Source organism: Trachypithecus francoisi, unplaced genomic scaffold (assembly GCF_009764315.1).
Source record: "Trachypithecus francoisi isolate TF-2019V2 unplaced genomic scaffold, Tfra_2.0 Contig00204, whole genome shotgun sequence".
Classification (NCBI taxonomy): Eukaryota; Metazoa; Chordata; class Mammalia; order Primates; family Cercopithecidae; genus Trachypithecus; species Trachypithecus francoisi.
Genome location: NW_022680506.1, coordinates 76,653 through 103,625, shown reverse-complemented (window position 1 = coordinate 103,625; position 26,973 = coordinate 76,653). Strand labels below are relative to the sequence as shown.

The window sequence follows — 26,973 nt, the reverse complement described above, 5'->3', positions numbered from 1 at the left end:
GCAAACAAAATGCACATGGCTCACAGAGTAAAATTATAAGTTTTGCTGGATCACTCATAAGTTGCTGATGAGAATTTGAAATGGTACAGACACTCTGGAAAACAGCAGTTTCTTTCTTTTTCTTTTTTTTTTTTTGAGACAGGGTCTCACTCTGTTGCTCAGGCTGGAGTACAGTGGCGTGATTATAACTCACTGCAGCCTCAGCCTCCTCAGGTTCAGGTGATCCTCCCACCTCAGTCTCCTGAGTAGCTGGGACTACAGGCATATACCACCACGCCTGGCTAATTTTTGTATTTTTGTAGAGACAGGGTTTCGCCATGTTTCGCAAGCTGGTCCCGAACTCCTGGACTCAAATGATCCACTCGTGTGGGCCTCCCAAAGTGCTGGGATTACAGGCGTGAGCTACTATGCCTGACCTAAGCAGTTTTTTTGTTTGTTTGTTTGTTTTTTAAATTTATTTGTAGACGAATCTCTCGGGCTGGAGTGCAGTGGCCCCATTTTGTCTCATTGCATCCTCTGCCTCCCAGGTTCAAGTGATTCTCCTGCCTCAGCCTCCTGAGTAGCTGGGATGACAGGTGCCTGCCATCATGCCAGGCTGATTTTTTATTTTTAGTAGAGATGGAGTTTCACCATGTTGGTCAGGCTGGTTTTGAACTCCTGACCTCAGGTGATCAGCCCGCCTCGGCCTCCCAAAGTGCTGGGATTACAGGCGTGAACTATCATGCTTGGCTAGTGGTTTCTTATGAGGTGAAACATGCAATTACCATATGACCTAGCAGTTGCACTCTGCATTTTTCCTAGAGAGATGAAAACTTACCTTCCTCCAAAAACCTGTGCACAAATGTTCATAGCACCTTAATATCAAAAAATTGGATGTTCTTCGGCAGGTGAATGAACTGGTTCATTCATACCATGGAATACCACTCAGCAGTAAAAAGGAACAAACTGTTGATACATGCAACCACTTGGATGACTATCAAGGGAATTTTGCTGTCAGACAAAAGCCAATCCCTAAAGGCTACATACAGTGTGATTCCATTTGGATACTATTCTTGAAATAGAGAAATTAGAGAAATGAAAAGATGAGTGTTTGCCAGATGTTAGAGACAAGGAGGTGAGAGGGGTAAGTGGGTGTAGTTATAAAAGTGCAACATGAGGGATCCTTGTGATGTTGAAATTCTATCTTGGCAGTGGATGCAGAAATCTCAATGTGATAAAATTACAAAGAACTAAAAACAGGAATGAGTACAGGTAAAACTGGGGAAATCTGAATAAGTTAGAGTGTTGTATCACTGTCAGTATCTTAGAGTGATATTGTACAATAGCTTTGCAAGATGTTACCACGGGAGAAACTAAAGTGTACAAGGGATCTCCAGGTATTATTATTTTTTTAGAGATAGGGTTTCACCATGTTGCCCAGGCTGGTCTTGAACTCCTGGGCTCAAGTGATCCACCCGCCCCAGCCTCCCAAAGTACTGGGATTACAGGCATGAGCGACCACGCCTGGCCCTTTCAGTATTTTATCTTACAACTTCATGTGAATCTAGCATTATCTCATAGAATTTAATTAAAATAAATTGTAAATCTCGCAGAAGATCAGAATTTCCTCAAGTTTGTGATGTTGACAAAGATGAACTAGTTGACATTGACAGTAAGACTGATGATGATGACATGGCGTACTTCAAAAAAATGATTTGAGTATCAATGGATTAAGAAAAGCTCTTGCCAGGCGCGGTGGCTCAAGCCTGTAATCCCAGCACTTTGGGAGGCCGAGACGGGCGGATCATGAGGTCAGGAGATCGAGACCATCCTGGCTAACACAGTGAAACCCCGTCTCTACTAAAAAATACAAAAAACTAGCCGGGCGAGATGGCGGCGCCTGTAGTCCCAGCTACTCGGGAGGCTGAGGCAGGAGAATGGCGTAAAACCCGGGAGGCGGAGCTTGCAGTGAGCCGAGATCTGGCCACTGCACTCCAACCTGGGCGATAGAGCAAGACTCCGCCTCAAAAAAAAAAAAAAAAAAAAGCTCTTTTGATAAATTGATGAAACCCTCAGTCAGTTTTGTAAGAATGACCATCTTTGTGATCAACAGATTAAGAAAAGCTCTTTTGACAAATTGATGAAACCCTCAGTCAGTTTTGTAAGAATGACCATCGTTATGATCTTGCTATGAAAGCCAATTTAAAAAATTTTTTTTTCTTTTTCCTAACAATTAGCTTGTGGTTATAATTATAACTTAAATTTAGTTAAATATAAGATAAATGATTTTTTATTAAGTTTAGTTTCATATTTCAAGGTACGATCTCAAAGCTACTCTTTAACCTACTATGAATGAATAATGCTGACTTCATAACATCTTTGTAGATATATCCACAATTTTCTCTCAGGATAAGTGCCTACAAGTGTAATTACTGAATTGAAAATCATGCAGTTTGCTAAGACTTTGCTATCTATTCCTGAATGCTCCTCCAAAATGGTTTTGTCCAGTTACATCCCCATGACCAGTGAATGAGAGTGTTGCCTGTTTTCCTGTGCCCTTGTTACTGCTTAATAATTTTTGAAAAAAATCTAATTTGACAGCAAAAATGCATTTTATGTTAATTTGCTTTTCTGGAATTTTTAATGAGGTTGAGTATAGTTTTTAATATTTTTATTGGCCCCTTTTCTTTGGAACTAGTATCATAAGTTTGTTTTCTTAAGAATTTACGTGGTCTGGGCTGGGTGCGGTGGCTCACGCCTGCAATCCCGGCACTTAGGGAGGCTGAGGCGGATGGATTGCCGAAAGTCAGGAGTTTGAGACCAGCCTGACCAACATGGTGAAACCCCGTCTCTACTAAAAGTACAAAAACTAGCTGGGCGTGGTGGCGGGTGCCTGTAATCCCAGCTATTCAGGAGGCTGAGTCAAGAGAATCGCTTGAACCTGGGAGGTGGAGGTTGCATTGAGCCGACATCGTGCCATTGCACTCCAGCCTGGGCAACAAGAGTGAAGAGTATTCCAAAAAAAAAAAAAAAAAGAATTTGTATGATCTGAATTGCCATTAAAAGAGATATGAGAATTATTGAGTTACGAAGAACTTTTTAATAATTTAGGCAAGTTTTGGAGAATTGTACTTTGTTTAGAAACCAAAAGCATAGTATTTGTAGTTTTTTAAATTTATTTTAGTTGGTAGGAAGTAAACTTTATTTAAGGTCTCTGGTACCAGTTATTGCTAAAAGTGATCGACTAATCTGTCAATCTGAAATTATTTGTTGCTGAACTGCTAATTCTTTTGCTTCTATCTTTTAGGCAGATCTTGTCTGGACTACCAGACTCAAGAGACCAAATCAAGCCTTTCTAAGACCCTTGAACAAGTCTTGCACGACACTGTTGTCCTCCCTTACTTCATTCAATTCATGGAACTTCGGCGAATGGAGCATTTGGTGAAATTTTGGTTAGAAGCTGAAAGTTTTCACTCAACAACTTGGTCACGAATAAGAGCACACAGTTTAAACACAGTGAAGCAGAGCTCACTGGCTGAGCCTGTCTCTCCATCTAAAAAGCACGAAACTACAGCAGCTTTTTTAACTGATTCTCTTGACAAGAGATTGGAGGATTCCAGCTCAGCACAGTTTTTTATGACTCATTCAGAAGGAATTGACCTGAATAATAGAACTAACAGCACTCAGAATCACTTGCTGCTTTCCCAGGAATATGACAGTGCCCATTCTCTCCATCTTGAAAGGGCCAGAGCAGGAACTCATCAAGTTTCCATGGAAACCCAAGAATCTTCCTCTACACTTACAGTAGCCAGTAAAAATAGTCCTGCTTCTCCACTAAAAGAATTGTCAGGAAAACTAATGAAAAGTGAGTATGTGATTTTCTTGTGTGTACGTGTGTGTCTCACTTTCTTTTTTTAATTTACAAAGCAGAACTTCAGATGAGGAATAAAATGATTGGAATCTTTTTTTTCCTCCTCTAACTACTTGTAAATTTGGGAGAATTTGGAGAGTGTAGTAGAGTCAGATGGGTGTATGGAAAAGGAGCAGGAGGGATATCTGGAGTGACTGGACCTTCTAAGAAGTGTGTTATCAGAATTAGTAAATGAAGAAGGGTCAAATGTCCTACTTTTCTCCTCCACTGATTTTGAAATCAAACCGTTATCCACATAGCCTTATTTCGTCCCTCAGTCTTAATTTGATTAATATTTTACTGCACTTCGCAGATAAAATTTTTTTTTTTTTTTGAGACGGAGTCTCGCTCTGTCGCCCAGGCTGGAGTGCAGTGGCCGGATCTCAGCTCACTACAAGCTCCGTCTCCTGGGTTTACGCCATTCTCCTGCCTCAGCCTCCGGAGTAGCTGGGACTACAGGCGCCCGCCACCTCGCCCGGCTAGTTTTTTTGTATTTTTTTAGTAGAGACGGGGTTTCACCGTGTTAGCCAGGATGGTCTCGATCTCCTGACCTCGTGATCCGCCCGTCTCGGCCTCCCAAAGTGCTGGGATTACAGGCTTGAGCCACCGCGCCTGGCTGCAGATAAAATTTTTAAAAATTATTTTTAAAATGGCCAATAAGTGACATTTATTAAGTTCTGTGCTTAGGGCTGGGCGTGGTGGCTCAAGCCTGTAATCCCAGCACTTTGGGAGGCCGAGGCGGGCAGATCACAAGGTCAGGAGATCGAGACCATCCTGGCTAACACGGTGAAACCCCATCTCTACTAAAAATACAAAACAATTAGCCGGGCGTGGTGGCGGGTGCCTGTAGTCCCAGCTGCTTGGGAGGTTGAGGCAGGAGAATGGCATGAACCTGGGAGGCGGAGCTTGCAGTGAGCCGAGATCGTGCCACTGCACTCCAGCCTGGGCAACAGCAAGACTGCGTCTCAAAAGAAAAAAAAAAGTTCTGTGCTTAGTGTATATTTGGATTTTATTTATTAGTCACAAGACCTCTATGCAGGTAGTAGGCATGATTATCTTATTTACACATGAGAAAACCAGGGCTTAGAAAGGTTAGGTAACTTCCCCTAGGTTGTACAGTAAATGTGGACCTAGAAGCATTTTGACAAGAGCACCTGTTTGTTTTTCTTCTCTATTAGTTTAGAAATTCTATACTCTTAATTATTACCTGGGATTTTGATTAGACAGCCTTCATGTTCTTCTTTTTCATCTTAAGTGTTCTTTGTGTCTCAAAGGGCTAAGTGATTTCAGATTTTTAGTTCACTCATTCTCAGTGAACTAAAATGAGGTCTAATCTGCTACTGAATCAAGTTTTCAGTGTGTTATTTCCTCCCTCCTTCCTTCCCTCAACCAGGCTGCTGAGGAGCTGGGATTACAGGCGCTCACCACCACTGGCTAATTTTTATATTTTAGTAGAGATGGGGTTTCACCATGTTGGTCAGGCTGGTCTTGAACTCCTGACCTCAAGTGATCCACCTGCCTCGGCTTCCCAAAGTGCTGGGATTACAGGTATGAGTCACCACACCTGGCCGCATGTTATTTTCATCACAAAGTTATTGTAAACTGGGTGAAGTGGCACACACTTGTACTCCCAGCTACTCAGGAAGCTTAAGGTGAGAAGATTGCTTGAGCCCAGGAGTTTTGAGACTAGCCTGGGCAACAAGCAAGACCCCAGCTCAAACAAAGAAAAAAAGTTAGGCCAGGCTCGGTGGCTCAAACCTGTAATCCCAGCACTTTGGGAGGCCGAGACGGGCGGATCACGAGGTCAGGAGATCGAGACCATCCTGGCGAACACGGTGAAACCCCGTCTCTACTAAAAAAAATACAAAAAACTAGCCGGGCGAGGTGGCGGGCGCCTGTAGTCCCAGGTACTCGGGAGGCTGAGGCAGGAGAATGGCGTAAACCCGGGAGGCGGAGCTTGCAGTGAGCTGAGATCAGGCCACTGCACTCCAGCCTGGGTGACAGAGTGAGACTCCATCTCAAAAAAAAAAAAAAAAGTTACTGAATTTTTTATTTCTATGGATCATTTTTTGTAGTTTCTTTTTTTTTTTTTTTTTTTTTTTTTTGAGACGGAGTCTTGCTGTGTCGCCCAGGCTGGAGTGCAGTGGCGCGATCTCGGCTCACTGCAAGCTCCGCCTCCTGGGTTCCTGCCATTCTCCCGCCTCAGCCTCCGAGTAGCTGGGACTACAGGCGCCCGCCACTGCGCCCGGCTAGTTTTTTGTATTTTTTTTAGTAGAGACGGGGTTTCACCGTGTTAGCCAGGATGGTCTCGATCTCCTAACCTCGTGATCCGCCCGCCTCGGCATCCCAAAGTGCTGGGATTACAGGCTTGAGCCACCGCGCCCGGCCTGTAGTTTCTTATTCCTTTCACACTTTATCCCACTTTTGATCCCATCTTTTATTTCTTTAGTTTTATTAAATGTATATTTATTGTCTGATAATTCTACTGTCTACAGTTTTTGTGGACCTGATTCAGCATTTCTTTGTTTCCTCAGATTCAGACTCTTGGTGGCTTGTGATTTTAGTGATTTTTGGCTGTGAACATGTTTCTTGGAGTTTTATCTGTGGGAATTCTCCATGTACTCTGTATAAATTAGGTTATTTCAGGTGTTTGCATTCTCTTTTGCCATGCAGCTGGGGCCTGTGTCACTACCCTTCTGGTACCACTTAAAACTGAATTTTTGTCTTGGGTGCTCATACTAATCCTATATGAGTGCAGATTTGTACTTATTGCAGAAATATGATAGTTTTTGATTATGGGGTATTGTCCCAGGTGGTGCTGGAGTGTTAATTAATATGCTGTCTGTTAAACTTAATGTGTTGTCCCTGTAAAACCTTCCAAAATTCTGAATTCCAGAATACTACTAGCCCCAAATGTTTCAGATAAGGGAACTGCCTGTATTTGTTTCTGGCTCCCAGTGTTTTCCTTACTTTAACACAAACTCATCTTTTTAAAAAACATTTTGAGGGAATTCAGTATTGGAAAACGTTTCTAACCTGTTTCTGGAAATGGAAGTCCAAAGTCTATTTCTGTAATTGTTATTTTTTTGAGATGGAGTCTCACTTTGTTACCCAGGCTGGAGTGCAGTGGTATACTCTCGGCTCAGTGCAACCTCCACCTCCTGGGTTCAAGCGATTCTCTTGCCTCAGCCCCCTGAGTAGCTGGGAGTACAGGAGCCCACCTGCATGCCTGGCTGATTTTTGTATTTTTAGAAGAGATGGGGTTTCACCATGTTGGCCAGGCCAGTCTTGAACCCCTGACCTCATGATCTGCCCACCTCGACCTCCCAAAGTGCTGGGATTATGTTTCTGTAATTGTAATACATTTATTGTTTTTGGAAACTGTCTCTGCTTTGGTGGTAATTTTCAATAAAAATAGAAATAGCAGTGGAGTTATTAAAAGACCATTAGTTACATTTGGCCCTTTTTCATTATCTTCAAATGTTGTATATGGTAAGTTTGACCTATTTAAAACATATACTTCTATCCGTTTTAACACATAGATTCCTGTAACTGTCACCACTGTAAGGGTAAAGAACAGTTAGTTCCTTCACCTTTCAAGTCATACCCCACCTCTGTCCCAACACTTGGCAACCACTGATCTGTTCTCCATCTCAATAGCTTGCCTTTTCTCTTTTTTTTTCTATCTATCTATCTATCTATCTATCTATCTATTTATTTATTTATTTATTTATTTTTGAGACAGCATCTTGCTCTGTCGCCCAGGCTGGAGTGCAGTGAGGCAATCTTGGCACACTGCAACCTCCGCCTCCTGGGTTCAAGCAATTCTCCTGCCTTAGCCTCCCTCGTAGCTGGGATTATAGGCATGCACCATCATGCCCGGCTAATTTTTTTGTACTTTTAGTAGAAACGGGGTTTCACCCTGTTGGCCAAGCTGATCTCGAACTCTTGACCTCAAGTGATCCACCGGTCTCAGCCTCCCAAAGTGCTGGGATTACAGGCGTGAGCCACTGCACCCGGTCAGGACTTTTTTTTTTTTTTAATTTACATTCAACTTGTCATTTTTTTCCTTATATGGATTGTGCCTTCGGAGTCATACCTAATCAAGGGTCATGAAGATTTTCTCATATGTTTCCTTATAAAAAAGTATTGTGGTTGGCCAGGCGCGGTGGTTCATGCCTGTAATCCCAGCACTTTGAGAGGCCCAGGCGGGCAGATTACGAGGTCAGGAGACCAAGACCATCCTGGCTAATACAGTGAAACCCCATCTCTACTAAAAATACAAAAATAAATAAATAAATTAGCTGGGCTAGGTGGCGGCCGCCTGTAGTCCCAGCTACTCGGGAGGCTGAGGCAGGAGAATGGCGTGAACCCGGGAGGCGGAGCTTGCAGTGAGCTGAGATCGCGCCACTGCACTCCAGCCTGGGCGACAAAGCTAGACTCCATTTCGAAAAAAAAAAAAGTATTATGGTTTCACACTTTACATTTAGATATATATCTTCTTTGAGTTAATGTTGTATAAGTGTGAGGGCTAGGTCAAGTTTTTTATTTATTTTTACATATGGATGTCTAGTTGTTCTAATACTATTTGTTGAAAAGACAACCTTTACTCCTTTGAATTGCCTTTGTACTTTAGCCATATTTGTCTAGGCCTGTTTTTGGACTCCTTTTTCTGTTTCAAGATGTGTGTGTCTATTCCTTCGTTAATACCACATGGTCTTAATTACTGTATAGTAAGTCTTAAAACTGGGTAATGGTGGTCTTATAAAATGAATTGGTAAGTTTTTATTTTTACTCTATTTCCATTTTCTAGAAGAGATTGTGTAGAATTGGTGTCATTTCTTCTTTAGATATTTGGTTGAATTGGGAAGTGATGCCATCTGGGCTTAAGGTTTTGTTTTTTGTGTGTGAGACAGAGTCTCACTCTGTCACCCAGGCTGGAGTGCAGTGGTGAGATCTTGGCTTACTGCAACCTCTGCCTCCTAGGTTCAAGTTATCCTCCCGCCTGAGCCTCCCAAGTACCTGGGATTACAAGCATGTGCCACTATGCCCGACTAATTTTTGTATTTTTAGTGCAGACAGGGTTTCACCATGTTGACCAAGCTGGTCTTGAACTTGTGACTTCAAGTGATTCGCCTACCTTGGCCTCCCAAAGTGTTAGGATTATAGATGTGAGCCACGGTACCTGGCACAGGCCTGAGGTTTTCTTTCTCAGAGTATTTTAAACTATGAATTCAGATTATTTAATAGATACAGGAATATTTAAGTTATCTACTTCTTCTTGAGTGAATTTTTACTGTACTTTATGGCCTTTGAGCAATAAATTGTATTGAATTGTCGAATTTATGGGCACGTAATTATTTATAGCATTTTGGGTTTATAGTGGTATCCCTCTTTTATTCCTGGTGTTGGCAATTGTGTCTTGTTTTTCGTTGTCAGATTGTATAGGGATTTATTAGTCTTTTCAAAGAACTAGCTTTTGTTTTCATTTTTCTGTTGTTTTTGTTTTCAATTTCATTGAGTTTCTGCTCTTTATTATTTCTTTTCTCCTGCTTGCTTTGGGTTTATTTAACTCTTTTTTTTTTTTTCTCCCAAGTTACTTAAAGTAGAAACTTAGATTTCTGGTTTGAGACCTTTCTTTTCTAAGATAAGCATTTAATACTGTAAATTTTCTTCTAACCACTGCTTTACCTATACCCCCATAAATTCTGGTATTTTGAACTGAACACAAATGAAATGTTCTAATTTCCCTTGAGTCTTCTTCTTTTACCCATGAATTATTTAGAAATATATTATTTAGTTTGCAAGCAATTGGAGACTTCTTTCCTGTTATTTTTCTACCATTTATTTCTCATTTCACTATATTACGGTCAGAGAATATATTTGAATGATTTCATTTATTAATTTTTAAAAATAACATTAAAAAAATTTTTAATGTGAATATACCACATACAGTGTGAAGAATGTACATTCTGTTTTTGGACAGTTTTCTATAAATGTCAAGTTGATTTAGTTGGTTAATGATGGTATTCAGTTTGTCTTTATACTTGCTGATATTTTGTATGCAATTATATTACTTTATTACTCAGAAGAGTGTTGAACATTCCAACTACAATTGTTTTTCCAATTTTACTTTCAGCTCTATCTGATTTTGCTTCACGTATTTTGAGGCTCTGTTGTTAGGTGTGTACACATTTAGGATCGTATCTTCTGGGTGAATTGCGTGTTTTATCATTATGTAATTCCCTCTTTATGGTAATTTTCCTTGTTCTGAGATCAGAAATATCTGTTGTCCAATTTATATAGACACTGCAGCTTTCATTTGATTAGTGCTTGCATGGCATATCTTTTTCCATTTTTTTCCTTTTGACCTACCTTTATAATTCTATTTAAAGGGGGCTTCTTTTTTTTTTTTTTGAGGCGGAGTCTCCGTCTGTTGCCCAGGCTGGAGTGCAGTGGCGCAATCTCGGCTCACTGCAAGCTCCGCCTCCCGGGTTCATGCCATTCTCCTGCCTCAGCCTCCCGAGTAGCTGGGACTACAGGCGCCCGCCACCTCGCCCGGCTAGTTTTTTTGTATTTTTAGTAGAGACGGGGTTTCACCGTGTTAGCCAGGATGGTCTCGATCTCCTGACCTCGTGATCCGCCCGTCTCGGCCTCCCAAAGTGCTGGGATTACAGGCTTGAGCCACTGCGCCCGGCCTAAAGGGGGCTTCTTATAGGCAGCATATAGTTGGGTTGTGTTGTTTATTTATTTATTTTTTGAGACGGAGTTTTGTTCTTGTTGCCCAAGCTGGAATGCAGTGGTGCAATCCTGGCTCACCGCAACCTCCACCTCCTGGGTTGAAGCGATTTTCCTGCCTCAGCCTCCCGAGTAGTTGGGATTACAGGCACGTACACCACCCCTGGCTAATTTTTTGTATTTTTAGTAGAAACGGGTTTTCACCATGTTAGCCAGGCTGGTCTTGAACTCCTGACATCAGGTGATCCACCTGCTTTGACCTCCCAAAGTGCTGGGATTACAGGCGTGAGACACTGCACCCGGCCGAGTCATGTTATTTTTAATCTTTTCTCACAATATGGGGGTTTTGTGAGTAACTTTAATTATTTTAATATACATTTTAGTATAATTATTTACATTAAATGTAACTGTTGCACTGGGAGTATTTATAATGTGTGAATATAATTATTGGTATTAATATAATTTAATTATATTATCCATAATAATATTAATGTCTTTGGATTTAGATTATCAGTTTAGTATATGTTTTATGTTTATTTTCTCTGTTTCCCCCTCCTTGATTTCCCCTTTTTTGCTTTCTTTTGGATTATTTGAATTTTTCCTTAAATTTATTTATTTTACTTACTTATTTATCTTTCTTTTTTTTTTTTTTTTTTTTTTTTTTGAGACGGAGTCTCGCTCTGTCGCCCGGGCTGGAGTGCAGTGGCCGGATCTCAGCTCACTGCAAGCTCCGCCTCCCGGGTTTACGCCATTCTCCTGCCTCAGCCTCCCGAGTAGCTGGGACTACAGGCGCCCGCCACCTCGCCCGGCTCGTTTTTTGTATTTTTTTTTTTTTTTTTTTTTTTTTTTTTGAGACGGAGTCTGGCTCTGTCGCCCAGGCTGGAGTGCGGTGGCCCGATCTCAGCTCACTGCAAGCTCCGCCTCCCAGGTTCACGCCATTCTCCTGCCTCCACCTCCCAAGTAGCTGGGACTACAGGCTCCCGCCTCGTCGCCCGGCTAGTTTTTTGTATTCTTTAGTAGAGACGGGGTTTCACCGTATTAGCCAGGATGGTCTCGATCTCCTGACCTCGTGATCCGCCCGTCTCGGCCTCCCAAAGTGCTGGGATTACAGGCTTGAGCCACCGCGCCCGGCCGTTTTTTGTATTTTTTAGTAGAGACGGGGTTTCACCGTGTTAGCCAGGATGGTCTTGATCTCCTGACCTCGTGATCCGCCCGTCTCGGCCTCCCAAAGTGCTGGGATTACAGGCTTGAGCCACCGCACCCGGCCTTTTTTTTTTTTTTTTGAGACGGAGTCTCGCTGTGTCGCCCAGGCTGGAGTGCAGTGGCGCGATCTCGGCTCACTGCAAGCTCCGCCTCCGGGTTCCCGCCATTCTCCCGCCTCAGCCTCCGAGTAGCTGGGACTACAGGCGCCCGCCACCACGCCCGGCTAGTTTTTTGTATTTTTAGTAGAGACGGGGTTTCACCGTGTTAGCCAGGAGGGTCTCGATCTCCTGACCTCGTGATCCGCCCGCCTCGGCCTCCCAAAGTGCTGGGATTACAGGCTTGAGCCACCGCGCCCGGCACTTATTTATCTTTCTGAGTGATTCTCCTGCCACAGCTCCCAAGTAACTGGGACTACAGGCATGTGCCACTACACCCAGCTAATTTTTTTTTTGAGACGGAGTCTCGCTCCGTCGCCCAGGCGGGAGTGCAGTGGCCGGATCTCGGCTCACTGCAAGCTCCGCCTCCCGGGTTTACGCCATTCTCCTGCCTCAGCCTCCCGAGTAGCTGGGACTACAGGCGCCCGCCACCTCGCCCGGCTAGTTTTTTGTATTTTTTAGTAGAGACGGGGTTTCACCGTGTTAGCCAGGATGGTCTGGATCTCCTGACCTCGTGATCCACCCGTCTCGGCCTCCCAAAGTGCTGAGATTACAGGCTTGAGCCACCGCGCCCGGCCAATTTTTTTGTATTTTTAGTAGAGACATGGTTTCACCATACTGGCCAGGCTGGTCTTGAACTCTTGATCTCAGGTGATCCACCTGCCTCAGCCTCCCAAAGTGCTGGAATTACAGTCATGAGCCACCATGCCCTGCCTTTTTCCAGAATTTATATGTTGAGTTATTGATTGTATCTTTATGTAGGCTTTTTAGTGGCTTCTCTAGGAATTACAATATACATATTTTTCACGGTGTACTCACATTTACTATTTTATAACTTCAAGTGGAATGTAGAAAACTTCACCACCATAAAAATAGAGCTAGGGATGAGGTTAAAAAAGAGAGAGAAAAGAAATATAATAAAAATATTTAATAATACCTTTTTTCTTTTTTTTGAGACGGAGTCTCTCGTTCTGCTACCAGGCTGGAGTGCAGTGGCGTGATCTTGGCCCACTACAGCCTCCACCCCCTGAGTTCAAGCAGTTCTGCCTCAGCCTCCTGACTTGCTGGGATTACAGGTGTGCACCACCATGCCCAGCTAATTTTTGTATTTTTAGTACAGATGGAGTTTCACTATGTTGGCCAGTCTGGTCTCGATCTCTTGACCTCGTGGTCCGCTCTCCTCAGCCTCCCAAAGTGCTGGGATTACAGGCGTGATCCACCGCGCCCAGCTAAGTCTTTAAATTTTTTTTTTTTTTTTGCCATTGCACTTTTTCTCTTTTCCTTCTAGGATTTTAGTAACCCAAATGTTAGTTTTGTTATTGTTTGGCAGGTTCCTTTGGCCTTATTTACTTCTTTAAATTCTTTTTTCCTGTTGTTCAACTTTGAAAATTTCTATTCATCTGTCTTCATAGTCACTAGTTCTTTCCCCTGTCATTTCCATTCTGTTATTGAGTCTTTGTAGTGAATTTTAAATTTTGTTTATTATGTTTTTTAGTTCTAAAATTTCTTTTTTTGTGTATGTCTTTTACTTTCCTCCTGAAACTCATCATTTGTTTCAAGAGTGACTTTATTTCTTAGAGCATGGTTTTAATAGCTACTTAAAATTTGTTTTATAATCCCACCATATGTGTGCTCTTGATTGTCTTTTCTCTTATGAGATAATGGGATTTTCTGGTTCTTTGTATGACAATTAATTTTGGATTGTATCTTGGACAGTTTGACTTATGTTACATGATTCTGAATCTCGTTTAAATCTTGTGGAAAATACTGAAGTTTTTGCTTTAACAAGCAGTTGACTTATTTAGCTTCAGACCACAAATTCCAACCAGCATTCTGTAGGCTCTGGTTCCATCATCAGTTCAGTTTTGTATCTTATCTGCTTATATGCCTTTTTGTGTCCAGTCCGGGACCTGGCCAATGGGCAGGTCCTAAAGCCTTTGTATACTCTTAGAAGCAGGGGCATGCACATCCAGCTCACGAGTGGCCCCAGGAGTACACATACAACTATACGTTTTCATGGGCTCCTTCTTTTCTGTAATATCCCTGACACTTTCTGCCTCCTGACAACCTCGCTTTATCCCTTTCCTGTTGTCTGGCTAGAAAGTCAGGGCTTTAGATTCCCTATACTTCAGCACGCTTCCTGTAGTTATGTCACCCTCTGTGGCCAAGACTTCTCTTCTTCCTCTTGGGACTGCAGTTTCTCTTGTCAGAAAGTAGGATTCTTGGAGCTGCTGTCATTGCTGCTATGGCTGCTCTGATACTGCCTGGGAGTCAAAGGAGAAAGGAACAAAACACAACAACCCAGGGGATTTCCTCCACTCTCTTTAATCCGTGAGAACCCTCTTTCCTGTTCCTCAGACCAGAAACAGAGGGCCTCTCGGAACTTCTTCTTTGTGCATCTAGTGTGCAGTTACAGCTTTTCAGTCCAGGCCAGGAGGTGCTGGACAAACTTGTCAGGAGTATGGATGTACTGCGAGTTCTGGTTGCTTTTCTCAGTCCACCTGATTCCAAGTCCTTGGATACATTTGTCCACTGTTGTTAGTTGCATTCCATGGGAGAGACAGTAGAGTGTGCTTATTTCGTCTTGACCTACTTTTAGGATTTCAAATCAAATCAAAGGATGATATTCTCTATATTAATTTGCAGTTTTCCCTTTAGCAAGCACATTAGGAAGATAACACTTTAACACCGCCTGTGGTAGTTTCTGTCATAATTATTAATACTTACTTTTTTTTTTGAGACGGAGTCTCGCTCTGTCGCCCAGGCTGGAGTACAGTGACGGCATCTCGGCTAACTGCAAGCTCTGCCTCCCTGGTTCATGCCATTCTCCTACCTCAGCCTCCCAAGTAGCTGGGACTGCAGGCTCCTGCCACCACGCCCGGCTAATTTTTTTTAGTAGAGATGGGGTTTCACCGTGTTAGCCAGGATGGTCTCCATATCCTGACCTCGTGATCCACCCGTCTTTGCCTCCCAAAGTGCTGGGATTACAGGTGTGAGCCACCGCACCCAGCCAATTATTAATACTTTCGTTGTATTAAAACCTCTTGAACTCCAGAAGATAGCTTTATAGTAACATCTCTTATATTTGTATATAAAATTTGTCTGGAGCCTAGAAATTCTTACTCTGTCTTCTCCTGGTAGTTCTAGCTCCCGTTTTTCATAAAGAATGGATAATCTCTTTCTTGAATAAACCTTTTCATATTTGCATATATCACTACTCTTGGGTGACCTAGAATTTCTTGAATATGTCCTTGTTACTCCTTTTACCAATGAACAGATTTGTAATGGCTTACTACTTTTGTAACTGAAAATCAATACAAAGAACTCAAAAGCAGTGTATAAATTTCTTTTGACTAAATTCTTTAGGATACAGTGATGCTTTGTACTTGGTATTTGAATAGATACTAAGCTTAATTTTAGGGTCTTGCTTTATGCAGAGAGGTGGAAGTTAACAAAATAATTTCTTATTTACTGACTTTGATAAATTTACTAATTTTGCATTTTGCCTAGAACACATACTCTTCATAGCCCCTTACCTGACTGCCTGATGGTCTTTTAGGAATAGGCCTGCCCATCGTGTCTTGAGGTGGAGCCCCACTGCCATTGCTTATCTTCTCTGCTTTAAGCTGTCTTTATCTTCAGACATCTTCCCTCTGCCTAAGGAGAATTCCTGACCTCAAAATTTTTCATAAAGATATTGCTAACAATTTAAGATAATAGGAAAACATGTGGTAATATATGTAGTAAATTCATTCTTTCAACAAGTCTTTCTGGTAAGTTCATTCTTTTAGCAAATGTTTATTAAGCACTTTTTTACTATGCCAAGACACCAGCGGTACAGTAATAAATGGAATAATCACAAGCTGAGCATTCAGCAAAATTTTTGTCCATTGCATGAATTTATAGTCTAAAGAATTTCTTACCTTCAATACTTTAATTGTTCTAACAGATTTATACTTCAAACTGTTACTTCATGTGCCCTGAAACTGTCATACCACGGCTTGACAAATCGGTGATCTAAAATATATCCATTTTGGGCCGGGCACAGTGGCTCATGCCTGTAATCCCCAGCACTTTGGGAGGCCGAGGCAAGCAGATCATTTGAGGTCAAGAGTTCCAGACCAGCCTGGCCAAAATGGCGAAACCTGTTCTCTACTAAAAATACAAAAAAATTAGCCAGTCATTGTGGTGCATGCCTGTAATTCCAGGTACTTCGGAGGCTAAGGCAGGAGAATTGCTTGAACCTGGGAGACAAGGTTGCGGTGAGTCGGGATCGCGCCACTGTACTTCAGCCTGGGTGACAGAGCGAGATTCCGTCTCAAAAAATAACATAGATCCATTCAAATAGATCATTCTAGTTTATCTGACCTCACAGTTTCCTAAAAGGCACTTTTTTTTTTTTTTTTTAAACAGGATGTTTTAAGCAGTTCTATAAAGAGTATTGTAGGAATTGGGCCGGGCACAGTGGCTCATGCCTGTAATCCCAGCACTTTGGGAGGCCAAGGCGGGCGGATCATGAGGTCAGGAGATCGAGACCATCTTGGCTAACATGGTGAAACCCCGTCTCTACTAAAAATACAAAAAACTTAGCCTGGTGTGGTGGCGGGCACCTGTAATCCCAGCTACTCGGGAGGCTGAGGCAGGAGAATGGCGTGAACCTAGGAGGCAGAGCTGGCAGTGAGTCGAGATTGTGCCACTGCACTCCAGCCTGGGCAACAGAGTAAGACTCCATCTCAAAAAAAAAAAGAGTATTGTAGGAAGTAGACCCAAAGCATTTATTTTAGTCTAGTATTTATTGAGTTAATTTTTAAAACGTATTTTATTAGAATGTTTTAAAATGTTTTAATGTTCTTTTGTTCTTAAACAAATGAAAACTTTCTATATCCGAAAGAAGGGTGTGACCTAGTTTTGTTTCTGAAATATAGTTAATGTGTTATTTAAGAGTATTAAAGGCCGGGCGCGGTGGCTCAAGCCTGCAATCCCAGCACTTTGGGAGGCCGAGACGGGCGGATCACGAGGTCAGGAGATCGAGACCATCCAGGCTAACACGGTGAAACCCCGTCTCTACTAAAAAATACAAAAAACTAGCCAGGTGAGGTGGCGGGCCCCTGTAGTCCCAGCTACTCAGGAGGCTGAGGCAGGAGAATGGCGTAAACCCGGGAGGCGGAGCTTGCAGTGAGCTGAGATCCGGCCACTGCACTCCAGCTCAGGAGACAGAGTGAGACTCCATCTCAAAAAAATAAATAAATAAATAAATAAATAAAAAGAGTATTAATACTTCTTCCAATGGTTTTAATCCCCAGAAAATAAATATGCATTAATATCTAGACAATTTCTTGCTGCATTTATCTGGGATTGGCAGGTGTTTTTGATTAATGGGTAAGCAAGCATTTACAAACAACCAGGTTCTGATTTTAAAGCTTTTGGGCAGACATTTTTTACTTAGTAATTTGCTCATAATAGCCATACAATAAATATTTGTGGCCGGGCGTGGGGGCTCACTCCTGAAATCCCTTCCTTTTGGGAGGCCGAGGTGGGCAGATCACTTGTGGCTAGGAGTTTGAAGCCAACCTGGCCAATGTGATGAAACCTCATCTCTACAAAAAATACAAAAATTAGCAAGTGTGTGTCGTCCCAGCTACTCAGGAGACAGAGGCAGGAATATTGAGATATCTGTGGTGTTGTCTATTTCTGCTGGTAATTGTTGATCCTCTTCAAATAGGACACAAACAAGATCAATTTTTTTGTTTGTTTGTTTGAGACGGAGTCTTGCTCTGCCACCCAGGCTGGAGTGCAGTGGCCGGATCTCAGCTCACTGCAAGCTCCGCCTCCCGGGTTTACGCCATTCTCCTGCCTCAGCCTCCCGAGTAGCTGGGACTATAGGCGCCCGCCTCGTCACCCGGCTAGTTTTTTGTATTTTTAAGTAGAGACAGGGTTTCACCGTATTAGCCAGAATCGTCTCGATCTCCTGACCTCGTGATCCGCCCATCTCGGCCTCCCAAAGTGCTGGGATTGCAGGCTTGAGCCACCGCGCCCGGCCCCAAGATCAATTTTTTTTACTCGTAAATTGATGTGGATAGTCTGCTGCTGCCGACTTCATGTACCTTATCCCTCTTAAACCGCTGATTCCTTTGAGGCCTTGTCCCCATAAACTTTTGGTAAAGCATCAATAATTTTATCATTCATCCACCCAAACTTCACTGTAAATTTGATGTTTATTCTTCCATTTTAGCAGAACTCATGTTGCTCCAATAGGGGCTGTCTTCAAACTGGTGTTTTCTCCTTCTTAGTGCCTCAGAGTAGATCCTGTTCAGATATAACAGGTTAATATGAGTTTATTTTGGTGTAAAAGTACTTTGAAATTCATGCATAGTTTTTTCATCATATGCATTTTCCATAGCTTTGAACATCCCCATATAACTCTCCTCTTCCACAAACCAAACAATGAAAAAGCACCTCCGTGATGGAAGTTCATTTTGCAATAGGAACTCACAGTGATCTAAGCCCTGCTATTCATGAACATAATTCATTACTGGAGGCCAGGCGCGGTGGCTCACGCCTGTAATCCCAGCACTTTGGGAGACTGAGGCGGGTGAATCACGAGGTCAGGAGATCGAGACCATCCTGGCTAATACGGTGAAACCCCATCTCTACTAAAAGGTACAAAAAATTAGCTGGTCCTAGTGGCGGGCGCCTGTAGTCCCAGCTACTCAGGAGGCTGAGGCGGGAGAATGGCGTGAACCCGGGAGGCGGCGCTTATAGTGAGTCGAGATCGCGCCACTGCACTCCAGCCTGGGTGACAGAGCGAGACTCCGTCTCAAAAAAAAAAAATTCATTACTGGAGTCTTAAGTGGCTTTTTGATTTTTGAAGTTCTCTTCTCCCCTTGCAGGTATAGAACAAGATGCAGTGAATACTTTTACCAAATATATATCTCCAGATGCTGCTAAACCAATACCAATTACAGAAGCAATGAGAAATGACATCATAGGTAAGCAATGCTTGAAACTGTGGCAAGAAAAAAAAAAACAAAAAATGCACAGAACTGACAATTTTGGTTACTGACTAATTTTTTCTTAACATGGAATTTAGCAGTTCCCTTCCTAATTTGTTTTCTGAGTATTTTTTATGTCAGATTATAGCTCACTTTAAAAGTTTCTCGGCTGCAGTTGGCGCCAGGGTTTTCGCCTGGGCCGGGAGGGCTGCAATGTAGCGGGTGCTCTGGCCTGGCCGCTGCTGAGCAGCCGGGCCGGCGGGCGGCTACGCACACTGGCACAGACCACCAGACGGACTGACTGGCAGCCCCGCACCTGTGCACAAAGTGGGCGGGACAGAAACTTCCGGGGTTGGAAGTCCAGTGAGGCTAAAGGCCAGTGCCAAAGTCTCCAGGCATCAGGGCTGCAGCCCAAGCGTCTCAAGACCAGCGGACAACTGGATGGCCAGACAGTTGTCTCAGTGGTGGCCTCTCTGTCTCAGGGCTTCATCCCACTCCTCAGTGGGCCTGACCTCCCGTCTACCTGCATTAGCCAGAGCCATCACATGGCCCATGACTCGCCATTTTTTGCCAGTTGATTGTGCCACGCACAATGTCATTTCTGTGTCATTTGGCACAGCTGGAGGTGCAAGGAGGAGGGCAGCCTCATGTCCAGTCCCAGTTTCAAGTAACTTTATTCTTCTGAATAAAGACAATTTGCTAACTTTAAAAAAAAAAAAAAGTTTTTCTTATATGTTGTACCCAAATTCTTAGACTTTGACCTAAATAACAATGACAGCAAGAACAATAAATAGTACACATTTATTGAACACTCACTGTGTCCCAGACAATATTCCAAGCACTTTCTGTGGATAAACTCTTTAACTTCTAAAGAACTTTGTGGGATAAATACAGTTATTTTATAGATGAAGAAACTGAAGCACAGAGAAGTTAAGTACTTTGTCCAAGGTAACAGCTCAGACATGGCGGAGTCAGGATTTGAAACTAGACCCTCACATACCTTAACTGCTGTGCTGTGGCAGTGTTTTTCATACTGTAGGTTGGGACTGACCTTCTCCTATGCCCTCACCCCCTGCCAATATATATATATGTATGTTAGTGTATATAGATATGTTAGTGTGTATATATATATATGTTAGTGTATATATATGTTAGTGTGTATATATATGTATATACACACTAGAATAAAAAAATCAAAGTATCTCAGAGTAGTAAGGACAAACATCATTTCAGAAAAATATTTTCATTATATATACATGTATGTATGTATGTGCTGGTTCAACAAATATATTTCTGTATAGGTTATAGCAAAATAGTTTGAAAGCTTTTACTGTGTTTTGTCAGGAAGACCTTTGGTGAACATATATTCACAGATAAAAGAGGTTTATTTATTCATTCAATAAACATTACATTCTCATAAGTCCTAATATTATGTATTTTTATTTTTCAAAAAAGTTAGTATTTGTGATTTATGTAATAAAACTTGTTCTTGCACTTCTAGCAGATTTGTCCCAATGTGGGGCTTCTTTAATCTTACTGTGGGTACTTTACACTCACTCACTACTGGAGACAGCAAGACCCCTGTTAGTCTCAGCTGTGTTTCTTAAATTGGCCCACTGTACCTTCCAGTTAGCTATTCTGGGGTCCAGCTCATGTTGCCTCCATTTTCCTTTTCTTTCTCCCAGACAGATAGCTGTAACAGCTATAACATAGGCCTGGTGGCTGTTGGTGGCTTATCCCTATCTGCTTGTATTTAAGGGTACTGTTTCACTGAGTTTTGCTGACAGATGTTGTCATGAGATTTGAGGTTTTCTGTGTTGTTGCTCTGTTTTTATGTGAGAATTTGCTGCTACCATTGTCGCTAGACTAGCTTTTCCTAGTAATACAACAGGGATGTTCTGACTGATTAGAGTTTGCCTGTTTGAAGAATTGGTTGGCTAGTGATTTTTTTGAGGGGAGTCTGTACCAGTTAATAGCCTCACTGGTGTGAGGATGAAAAGGAAGGAGTTTCAAGTCAAATAAAACACTTAAAAATGAAACCACACTGCAACTCTCTTTTACTTAAGCTTAATCAAATTAATGATGATGTAATCCCATGAAGGAAAAGTCTTCTTAAGGATCAAGTTGATAACATTTTGTGATCAAGGGATTTGAGAAAACCTCTATCCCAGTGTCTATCATTATATATTTTAGGATGTTAATTACCTGTATGGCTTTGGGCAAGTTATTTTTCCTCCTTGAGCCTCATTCTTAATCCTGTCCAAATTATTTGTCTCCTCTTGCAGTTGTACTATTTGAATATAGCTGTCCTTCAAGTGAGTTTTGTTCAAAGGAGCCTTCACTTCAGCACTTACTGTGTATCCAACTTGCATAGTCTTGTTTTAAATGTTATCCTTGGGTTTTTGGCATTGCTCTCTAATTACTGTTTTTATGTGAGGATTTAGAGTGATCCAGGAGCTATACTTCCACTACCTCCTTCATCTTCCACAAATCTTTAAAGTGGTAGAATTTTTAAAAACTTTGAAGGTACAGCTGACAGAATTTGCTGATGGTTTGGAAGTGAGTAGTATGAGAGGGAAAAAAAGGAATAAAGCATGACTGCATTTTTTTTGTTTGTTTAAGCGATTTCCCTGCCTCAGCCTCCCAAGTAGCTGGGACTACAGGCGCTTGCCACCACGCCCAGCTAATTTTTTTTTTTTTGTATTTTAGTAAAAACAGAGTTTCACCGTGTTGGCCAGGATGGTCTCCATCTCCTGACCTCGTAATCCACTCACCTTGGCCTCCCAAAGTGCTGAGGTTACAGGCATGAGCCACCCCACTCGACTGCATGACTCCATTTTTTAAAAAACTGAATACCTGGAATTGTAGGGTTGTCATTTATAAGATGAAAAGACTGTGGGAGTAATGGCTTATGAGGAAAATCAGGAGTTTGGTTTTAGACATCCAAATGGTGAATGTCAAGTAGGTAATTGGACACCTACATTAGGATTTTATGGCAGAGGTCCCGGTTGGAGACACATGTTTGGAAGTCATTAGCATATAGATGGATTTAGAGCTGCAAGACTAGATAACATTACCATAGGAGTAAGTGTAATGAGGGAAGATGAGATCTAAGGACTGAGCCCTGACATTCTGGCAGATGGGGAAGAACTAGCAAAAGACACTTAGGCCCTCTTATGACAATGGTGTATCAAGAAGTAGTTTTCTTTAGGAAGTCAAGTAAGAAAAATGTTTCTGGGAGGAAATGAAGCTGAGGTAAGTAAGACGAATACTGGAATTGAATGGATTTGACAACCCATCGTACACTAGTTATCTTAATTACAGTGGGCCATTTTAGACGAAACTTAATTGGAGGAGTCTTAAGAGAGAATAGAGGAGTGGAACCAGCGAGTATTGACAACTCTTATGTGGCATGTTGCTTTACAGATGAGCTAGAAGGTGATGTTAGTCAAGGTAGCCTGGGGGCAGTGGTGCACACCTGTAATTTCAGCACTTTGGCAGGCCAGGGAGGTGGATCACTTGAGCCCAGGAGTTTGAGACTAGCCTGGGCAACATAGTGAAACCCCATTTCTACCAAAAAAATAATAATACTACAAAAATTTTTCAGGCATAGTGGTGCATACTTTAGTCTCAGCTATTAGGAAGGCTGAGGTGGCAGGATCACTTGAGCCCCAGTAGGTCACGGCTGCAGTGAGCCAAGATCATGCCACTGCACTTCAGCCTGGGTGACAGAGCCAGACCCTGTCTCAAAAAAAAGGGGGGGAGGGCAATGGTTTTTAATTTTGTTTTTAAGGTGAAATGTATTATAAGCATATAAGGTGTGTTACAGCATACGAACAGGTATACATGTATAACATGCAGTCCACACAGCTGATAGGAATGAGGCAGTAGTGAAGGAGAAGCTGATGTAGGAGAGGGGGCAGTTGTTACAGGGAAGAAGTCTGGAGGCAAAAGAGATGAATTCTAGTGCTCACATAAAATATTGCTTAGATGGGAGCAAGGACAGTTTATCTGGAGTCACAGGAAAGAATGCAGTACATGGGTAGAGATGGAGGTGAGTTGAAAGATGTGAGGGACGATGGAAATAATTTTCTGATTGCTTCTATATTCTCACTGAAGCAGGAAGCAGAGTTCTCAGCAAAGAGAACAGGAGAAGAGGTGTTGAATATTTGAGAAAGGAGATGTACTGTAGAAAATAAAAAACAAAAAAAACTCAGTTTCTCCTGAACTCTCACAAAACAGAACCTTTCCATGACCCTAGTTGTGTGGGGGTTTTCCCTGTCAACTACCAATTCTGCAGATGATTCTCCAGTGACCCCTCCAACTGGGTGTCCTCTAAGTCAGTTCAGTTCTCACACGGTCTTCCCAGAGATAGCATCAGATCCCACAGATTGAGGACTCTGTCCCACAAGACTGCCCCCACTTCAGATGCCATTCTGAAGCCCAAGTTGTGGCCTGTGTTTCTGACCGGCCTTCTATAAATTGGAGTTCCCACAGTCCCCTCCTTGGGTTCAATAAATTTGCTAGAGCAGCTCTCAGAACTCAGGGAAATGCTTTACTTATATTTACCCATTTATTATAAAGGATATTACAGAGGATACAGATTGAACAGGCAGATGAAAGAGATGCATGGGTAAGGTATGGGAGAGGGGGCACAGCTTCCATGCCCTTTCCATACCATCCTCCAAGAACCTCTACAGATTTAGCTATTCAGAAGCCCCCCTCCCCATTCTGTCCTTTTGGTTTTTTTGTGGAGACTTCATTATATAGGCATGATTGATCATTGGCTATTGGTGATCAGCTCAACCTTCAGTCCCCTCTTTCTGGGAGGTTGGTGGGTAAGGCTGAAAGTCCCAACCCTGTAATTCTGCCTTGGTCTTTCTGGTGATTAGCCCTCATCCTAAAGCTCTTTAGAGGCCATCTGCCATTAGTCATCTCATTAGTATTCAAAAGAATCCAGAGATTTCATGAAGTTTAGGAGCTGTATGCTAAGAAACTAGCTAAAAAAGCCAGTTGCAATGGCTCAGGCCTGTAATCCCAGCACTTTGGGAGGCTGAGGCAGGGGGATCGTTTGAGGCCATGAGATCAAAACCAGCCTGGTCAACATAGTGAGACCCCCTTACAAAATACTTAAAAATTGGCCAGGTGTGGTAGCTCTTGTCTGCAGTCCCAGCTACTCAGAAGGCTGAGGATCACTGAGCCCGGGAGTTCAAGGCAGCAGTGAGCCGTGATCGTACCACTGACTCCAGCTTGTCTCAGAAGAAAAGGGGGGAAAAAAAAACTGGGCAAAGAGTAAATAACATATTTCACAATATCACAGATTTGTATTGTCTAGGAAAGTGAATGTAAACAGACCACGACACCAGTATGATCCCTGGGTTTCATGAAGATCCCACTAAAGTCATGAACACAAAGTGAGACTAGGCATCATGTTATATGGTTTTTCCAGCCATTTTTAACAGTTAGCTAAACAGCTTATTGTTTTGCTGCAGTTTATTTAGGCAGTTCCTTATTTTAGCACATTTCATGTTTTTTTTTTTTTTTTTTTTTGAGACGGAGTCTCGCTCTGTCGCCCAGGCTGAAGTGCGGTGGCCAGATCTCAGCTCACTGCAAGCTCCGCCTCCCAGGTTCACGCCATTCTCCTGCCTCAGCCTCCCGAGTAGCTGGGACTACAGGCGCCCGCCACCTCGCCCGGCTAGTTTTTTGTATTTTTTAGTAGAGACGGGGTTTCACCGGGTTAGCCAGGATGGTCTCGATCTCCTGACCTCGTGATCCACCCGTCTCGGCCTCCCAAACAAATACATAATTTTTAAAGCTACAATCCTAGAAATAGAATTGCTCATTGGAAGGGTATGTTCGTTTTTAAAGCTATGCTAGAAACTGCCAAATTGCCTTCAGAAAAAGGTGTTTATATCCCCACTAACACTAGTGTCAGTTTTCCTGTACCCTTGCTCAAGTATGCATATTATTAAAAACAATGTTGTACCAGTTTACTAGGCAAAAGGTGCGGTGCCTCCTTATTCTGATCTGATTACTAGTGAGTATGTGTATCTTTTCACGTTGGTCATTTTGTTTGTTTCTTTGTGGGTTGTCATGTCCTTTGCTCATTTTTCTTTTGGGACATTTCTTAGTAGTTTATAAGAGCTCTTGGTATTTTAATGATAGTAAGCTTTTAACTGTCATGCATGCTACAAATCTTTTTTCTGTTTGTTTGCCTTTGTATTTTGTTTTTGGAGTGTTTCAATGTTTAGGAAATAATTTTATGTTGTTAAATCTTTTGATTTCTGCTTTTGCATATGTACTTCAAAAGACTTTCTACTTCAAGGCCAAGTGTTACCTGTATTTTCTTTTAGTTCTATTTAAAACCTCTTAATTTACATGCCTATGCTGTTAACTCCCAAGTTGATTCACAAGTGTGTATAGTTTGAATTTAGTGGCAATTTAATTATTTATGACTTCTTTTACAGCAAAGATTTGTGGAGAAGATGGACAGGTGGATCCCAACTGTTTCATTTTGGCACAGTCCATAGTCTTTAGTGCAATGGAGCAAGAGTAAGTTAGTTCATATTTTCACATGGTACATCCTAGGGAATTTGGGTTCATTGTTAGGAATGGGCTTCACTTAGCTAAAAACAAAGTATTTTTGAGGATTTAAATATTTTGGATATTTACAGGAACATATAAGGCATACTCTATCTTGATTAATAGTTTCTTTTAAATATAAATTATGTGAACTCTTAAAATTTTAATTTTCGTTTTCAATGTTAATATTTCCTAAGTTAAAATAATTTGTTTTTAGTTCTGAAATCATTTGGGGAGTGATTGAGGCTGTCGTGATTATGACTATTAGAATTGGTTTGGCCGGGCGCGGTGGCTCAAGCCTGTAATCCCAGCACTTTGGGAGGCCGAGACGGGCGGATCAAAAGGTCAGAAGATCGAGACCATCCTGGCTAATACGGTGAAACCCCGTCTCTACTAAAGAATACAAAAAACTAGCCGGCGACGAGGTGGGCGCCTGTAGTCCCAGCTACTTGGGAGGCGGAGGCAGGAGAATGACGTAAACCCGGGAGGCGGAGCTTGCAGTGAGCTGAGATTGGGCCACCGCACTCCAGCCTGGGCGACAGAGCCAGACTCCGTCTCAAAAAAAAAAAAAAAAAAAAATTGGTTTATTTATTGAAATAATGCATGTCTTCAGATGGCTCTTCTAATTTGTTAGACTTTAAGCTAAATCGATGCTATATAACTAAATCTACATAGATTTGTTGAAATGGCTCCAGGGTTTTTTTAGATTTATTGCTGCTGTGTGCCCTTAAAAAAAATCTATTCATTCTTTCACTTAACATTTATCAAAAGAGTGCTCTGTGTAAGACATGGTTAGGCATAGTACCAGTCTTAAAGGAAGTTACAACCTAATAAAAGACATAGGGCATGTTCTTTGGTTACTGTAATATAAAGTGGCATGTGTTAAATGTCAGGGGAGAACTACAAAGTCATAAAAAGGTGGGAGAGATTACATACAGGTAAAGGAATCAGGAATGACACCGTGGGGAGTGAGATAGTGTTGACCTAGACTTTAAGATACAATAGGGACAGTATGGAAAGAGTATATTTTTCCCACTTAAACTCTTTCCTTGGTCGTTCCCTCAAATTTTCCCTTTTGTCCATGTGCAGGCACTTTAGTGAGTTTCTGCGAAGTCACCATTTCTGTAAATACCAGATTGAAGTGCTGACCAGTGGAACTGTTTACCTGGCTGACATTCTCTTCTGTGAGTCAGCCCTCTTTTATTTCTCTGAGGTAAAGTCTGCATTTCCTTTCACACTCTGTTCGAGCATTCCAGCCTCTAACTATCAATGCTGGGGCCCTGTCTATAGGAAATAACCCAGAAGAGCCAAGTCATTTCCAAAAAGATTTATCGTTGTTTCAAGTTGTTTCTGATAGCAAGAGTAATTTAATAATATATTAGAGAGAACGTGAAAACTCAATATGTTAAATAAC

General features: G+C 42.1%; 1 protein-coding gene across 8 annotated transcripts in view; it reads left to right on the top strand.

Moving 5' to 3' along the window:
* AKAP10 (A-kinase anchoring protein 10) overlaps nucleotides 1-26,973 on the top strand; it is a 79,847-nt gene that overhangs the window by 20,489 nt on the left and 32,385 nt on the right. For 5 of the 8 annotated variants that reach the window (XM_033201301.1, XM_033201501.1, XM_033201448.1 and 2 more), the window contains exons 4-8: nucleotides 3,287-3,844; nucleotides 16,194-16,247; nucleotides 18,876-18,974; nucleotides 25,445-25,529; nucleotides 26,649-26,772. In XM_033201301.1, coding sequence (XP_033057192.1) covers nucleotides 3,287-3,844; nucleotides 16,194-16,247; nucleotides 18,876-18,974; nucleotides 25,445-25,529; nucleotides 26,649-26,772 — 920 coding nt within the window. The remainder of the gene's footprint in view (nucleotides 1-3,286; nucleotides 3,845-16,193; nucleotides 16,248-18,875; nucleotides 18,975-25,444; nucleotides 25,530-26,648; nucleotides 26,773-26,973) is intronic. The other 3 variants (XM_033201387.1, XM_033201361.1, XM_033201413.1) reach the window with 2 other exon arrangements.